Source organism: Salvelinus fontinalis, chromosome 38 (genome assembly GCF_029448725.1).
Source record: "Salvelinus fontinalis isolate EN_2023a chromosome 38, ASM2944872v1, whole genome shotgun sequence".
NCBI classification, from domain to species: Eukaryota; Metazoa; Chordata; class Actinopteri; order Salmoniformes; family Salmonidae; genus Salvelinus; species Salvelinus fontinalis.
Genome location: NC_074702.1, coordinates 6132949 through 6138735, shown reverse-complemented (window position 1 = coordinate 6138735; position 5787 = coordinate 6132949). Strand labels below are relative to the sequence as shown.

Sequence of the window (5787 nt, the reverse complement as noted above, 5' to 3'; positions counted from 1 at the left end):
ATAGTAAAAGTAAATGTTTAAATAGAGCCTGTTAGAGATTATCTGGAAGGATATTCTCGCCATGCTCTTTGAGAGCAGCTTTGATGTGCCTGTCTGGAATGTGACAAATTAGTGTGTGTGTGTGTGTGTGTGTGTGTGTGTGTGTGTGTGTGTGTGTGTGTGTGTGTGTGTGTGTGTGTGTGTGTGTGTGTGTGTGTGTGTGTGTGTGTGTGTGTGTGCGTGCGTGCGTGCGTGCGTGCGTGCGTGTGTGCGTGTGAATGCATCTATTCGTGGGAGGATCATTATTTTAGATTGGCTCACTCCACACACAGCCTTAGGGAGAGTTTACGGCGCTATTGCGGTTTGACCCAAAAAAACATTATGATGCTCTTAGACAGCATCCCATAATTCTATGACAGTTAGACAGGGCCAGCTGCTTAGCTACATCAGAGAGGGAATAGATAGACGGAAACTCTATCCCTGTGACTGACGTGGCTCTAATGTAGAACTAACATGTCACATGATGGATGTTCTGTCTGTCTGTCTGTCTGTCTGTCTGTCTGTCTGTCTGTCTGTCTGTCTGTCTGTCTGTCTGCCTGTGTCTTTTAGGTGATCCAAGGTATCTGAATATCGAAGATACAGCCTGTTGAGATACAGTAGAGTCGACCACTGATAAGAACTTCAGATAAACTGTATGGACGGGGGGTTCTGAAGTTAATATCTATCTTCGCTTTCTTTCTTCTCTACCTTTCTCCATTCTACTTCATCTCAAAATCTCTGTTTCTCACTTTTTCTCTCGTTCTCTTTCTCCAGCCAGTTGTCATGTCCTGTATGGAGAGCGTATCGGTCTCTTCTCCACCTCTCCCTCCCAGGAGTCTCAGAAGTTTATTTTTGCAGTTGAGAGAATGTTGGCCACCACCCCTCCTCTCCTCTACCTGCCCCCCCGTCTGCTGTGGCGCCTGGGCTCCCCCCTTTGGACACAACACGCCACTGCATGGGACCACATCTTCAGCCACGGTGAGACAGACACATAGAAGACAATCATCCCCCAAAGGAATAAAACAATGATAAACTAATTATAGTAATGACAACACTTCTCCCCACATTCACTACCATTCATTCCCTCCTGCCCTCTCCTTCTCTCCTCTCAACCCCTCTCCTTCTCTTCTCTCAACCCCTCTCCCACCTTGAACTGACTCATCTCCCTCATTCTCTCTCCTCACTGCTGTCCCCCCTCACCTTCCCCGTTTCACTGTCCTGTTCCCCTTTCCTACCTCCAGCTGAGAAAAGGATCCAGAGAGGAGTCCAGCGTCTGCGCTCCACCCAGGCTGCAGGAGGTGGTAGTGGGGGTACAGAGGGAGAGTTCACAGGGATCCTGGGTCAGCTGATGGATAAAGGACAGTTGTCTCTGGAGCTCATTAGAGCCAACATCACTGAACTCATGGCCGGGGGAGTGGACACGGTGAGTGCATGTGTGGTATGTGTGTGTGTCTAAAGCTCAGAGTATGCTCAGTGTGTGTGTTTGATGTGTGTACAGAATCTGTCTTGCCCCACTTATATCTTGGAATGTGAAATGAGTATGTGTGTATCCTCAGACAGTGGTGCCCCTGCAGTTTGCCCTGTACGAGTTGGGTCGTAACACGGCAGTGCAGGAACAGGTCAGAGGTCAGCCAGCAGCATACCACCCTGCATACCACTGCTGGTTTGCTTCTGAAGCTAAGCAGGGTTGGTCCTGGTCAGTCCCTGGATGGGAGACCAGATGCTGCTGGAAGTGGTATTGGAGGGCCAGTAGGAGGCACTCTTTCCTCTGGTCTAATAAAATATCCCAATGCCCCAGGGCAGTGATTGGGGACACTGCCCTGTGTAGGGTGCCGTCTTTCGGATGGGACGTTAAACGGGTGTCCTGACTCACTGAGGTCATTAAAGATCCCATGGCACTTATCGTAAGAGTAGGGGTGTTAACCCCGGTGTCCTGGCTAAATTCCCAATCTGGCCCTCAAACCATCATGGTCACCTAATAATCCCCAGTTTACAATTGGCTCATTCATCCCCCTCCTCTCCCCTGTAACTATTCCCCAGGTCGTTGCTGCAAATGAGAATGTGTTCTCAGTCAACTTACCTGGTAAAATAACGGTAAAATAAAATAAAAATAAAAAGGTGCGGGCAGCGTGGGCAAGAGCCAGTGGTGATGCCTACAAGGCCCTACAGGGGGTGCCACTACTCAAGGGACTCGTCAAGGAGACCCTCAGGTACAGAGAATGTCTGCATTCATTTTAGAGATCAATATTTTTCAGTTTGATAGTTATTTGTAATCTGTACATGTCTGTCTGTGTGTGCTGTGTGGTAAAGGTTATATCCAGTGGGGATCACTGTCCAGAGACATCCAGTCAGAGACATCACCATCCAGAACTACCACATACCTGCTGGGATGAGATCAGTCTCTGACACACACGCACGCACGCACACACACACACACGCACGCACGCACGCACGCACGCACGCACGCACACACACACACACACACACACACACACACACAAACTCACTAATCCTCACTTGAACATGATGCATATATCAGTGAAATTAATCCTCTCTCAATTCTCCTCCATCTCTCTCTCTCTTTCCCTCTCTCATTCTTTACCTCTCACGCTCTTTCCCCCTGCCCTCTTTCTCTTTTTTCTTTATCTCCCTCTCTCTCTCTTCCTCTCTCTCGCTCTCTCTCTCTCTCCCTCCCCCTGTCTTTCTCTTCCTCTCATTCCCCTTTCTCCCTCCTCCTCTTTCCCTCCAACTCGCTCTCTCAGACATGTGTCCAGGCGTGTCTGTATCCTCTGGGGAGAAGTCGAGACGTGTTTTAGGATCCGGAGCGTTTTGACCCTGGTCGCTGGGGGGCTCAGGAGTCTGGAGAGGGGCCTGGAGGGGGTGGAGGGTTACGCTCCCTGGCGTTTGGATTCGGGGCCAGGCAGTGTGTTGGCAGGAGGATCGCTGAGAACGAAATGCAGCTGCTACTGATGCACGTGAGGGATGGAGGTTTGACAGAGAGGGAGATGGGAAAGCAAAGGAAATGGGGAAAAGGAAGAGAGGGATGTCAAAAAGGAGAGAATGGTGTGAGAAGGAAAGACATGATGAGAGTGAAGAAGTGAAGTCTGGAGAAGATTAGTTGAATCTATGCTAATGAGTCCCCCTTTCTCCTTCGCCTCCCCCTTCTTACCCCTCATTTTCTCTCCCTCTCTCTCCCTCTCTGTAGATCCTGTTGAGTTTCCGTCTCAGTGTGTCGTCTTCAGAGGAGCTCAGCACTAAATACACCCTAATCCTCCAGCCTGAAACCCCGCCACGCATCACCTTCAGCACACTCTGACACACACCCACACACACACACACACACACACACACACACACACACACACACACACACACACACACACACACACACACACACACACACACACACACACACACACACACACACACACACACACACACACACACACCAATCGTTTAACCAACCAAACAAATCAATCCTTTTATCAATCCATTATACCAGGTAATCGTCAATGAACTCACCAACATCCTTACCATATGGTCCACATGAAAACATCAAATAATAATAAAGTCCTATTTTTGGTCAATGAAAAGGCCAGTGTTTTCTTGTTCATTTGTTTTTTAGATGTTGATTAAGGTTTGTTACAGCGGGATAGATATACTTAGACATGAAGAAGATTAACTAATTTCACTCTCCCGAATACAAATGGATTTCTCCCATCAAAAGCCGCAAACAATTATCAGAGATAATCGATGGTGTCCACAAGATGACGGTAAAACCCACAGCTAAACTACATAAACAAATGATTGAAATTATTATTTTTCGAACCTGGTGCTATTCGCGTCTCCACATCCGCAAAGTTGTCTTCGTTGCTGCTGCCTGAAACTCTCAGGCTGGTGTTCTTCTTCCTCTAGGTATATCTTTCAATTTGAGCTATTCAGTCTCTCTCTCTTTATTATTATATCTTTTTTTACAACAGTTAGACTTCTGGAATATCTTTGTCATTCGTTGTGAATGCATGCTGTTACAATAATTAGCTGAATCGCACAATCCCTGCAACCATTTCAAGTAAAAAAAAAAAATACTCTGCCAGAGCTCTGCCAAGTTTAGGCTGCTAAACTCACCAGGCTGCTAAACTCACCTGGCTGCTAAACTCAACCGGCTGCTAAACTCAACAGGCTGCTAAACTCAACGGCTGCTAAACTCACCAGGCTGCTAAACTCACCAGGCTGCTAAACTCACCAGGCTGCTGAACTCAACAGGCTGCTAAACTCAACAGGCTGCTAAACTCAACAGGCTGCTAAACTCACCAGGCTGCTAAACTCACCAGGCTGCTAAACTCAACAGGCTGCTAAACTCACCAGGCTGCTAAACTCAACAGGCTGCTAAACTCAACCGGCTGCTAAACTCACCAGGCTGCTAAACTCACCAGGCTGCTAAACTCACCAGGCTGCTAAACTCAACCGGCTGCTAAACTCAACAGGCTGCTAAACTCACCAGGCTGCTAAACTCAACAGGCTGCTAAACTCACCAGGCTGCTAAACTCACCAGGCTGCTAAACTCAACCGGCTGCTAAACTCACCAGGCTGCTAAACTCACCAGGCTGCTAAACTCACCAGGCTGCTAAACTCAACAGGCTGCTAAACTCAACAGGCTGCTAAACTCACCAGGCTGCTAAACTCACCAGGCTGCTAAACTCAACAGGCTGCTAAACTCAACAGGCTGCTAAACTCACCAGGCTGCTAAACTCACCAGGCTGCTAAACTCAACAGGCTGCTAAACTCACCAGGCTGCTAAACTCAACCGGCTGCTAAACTCACCAGGCTGCTAAACTCAACCGGCTGCTAAACTCACCAGGCTTTTAAACTCAACCGGCTGCTAAACTCACCAGGCTGCTAAACTCAACCGGCTGCTAAACTCACCAGGCTGCTAAACTCAACAGGCTGCTAAACTCACCAGGCTGCTAAACTCAACAGGCTGCTAAACTCAACCGGCTGCTAAACTCACCAGGCTGCTAAACTCACCAGGCTGCTAAACTCACCAGGCTGCTAAACTCAACCGGCTGCTAAACTCAACAGGCTGCTAAACTCACCAGGCTGCTAAACTCAACAGGCTGCTAAACTCACCAGGCTGCTAAACTCACCAGGCTGCTAAACTCAACCGGCTGCTAAACTCACCAGGCTGCTAAACTCACCAGGCTGCTAAACTCACCAGGCTGCTAAACTCAACCGGCTGCTAAACTCACCAGGCTGCTAAACTCAACAGGCTGCTAAACTCAACAGGCTGCTAAACTCACCAGGCTGCTAAACTCACCAGGCTGCTAAACTCAACAGGCTGCTAAACTCACCAGGCTGCTAAACTCAACCGGCTGCTAAACTCACCAGGCTGCTAAACTCAACCGGCTGCTAAACTCAACCGGCTGCTAAACTCACCAGGCTGCTAAACTTACCAGGCTGCTAAACTCAACCGGCTGCTAAACTCACCAGGCTGCTAAACTCAACAGGCTGCTAAACTCACCAGGCTGCTAAACTCACCAGGCTGCTAAACTCACCAGGCTGCTAAACTCAACCGGCTGCTAAACTCACCAGGCTGCTAAACTCAACAGGCTGCTAAACTCACCAGGCTGCTAAACTCAACAGGCTGCTAAACTCAACAGGCTGCTAAACTCACCAGGCTGCTAAACTCAACCGGCTGCTAAACTCAACCGGCTGCTAAACTCACCAGGCTGCTAAACTCAACAGGCTGCTAAACTCAACCGGCTGCTAAAC

The 5787-nt window shown here is 48.6% G+C and overlaps 1 protein-coding gene across 1 annotated transcript; it reads left to right on the top strand.

Annotated features, from left to right (window-relative positions):
* Positions 1-674: 674 nt before the first annotated feature.
* LOC129837101 (cholesterol side-chain cleavage enzyme, mitochondrial-like) lies at positions 675-2416 on the top strand (the record flags this gene model as incomplete). The annotated part of the gene is made up of 4 exons (XM_055903016.1): positions 675-996; positions 1260-1441; positions 2059-2228; positions 2329-2416. Coding segments are annotated over 3 exons (567 nt in total), but the record flags the coding sequence as incomplete, so codon positions are not given.
* Positions 2417-5787: the final 3371 nt, after the last annotated feature.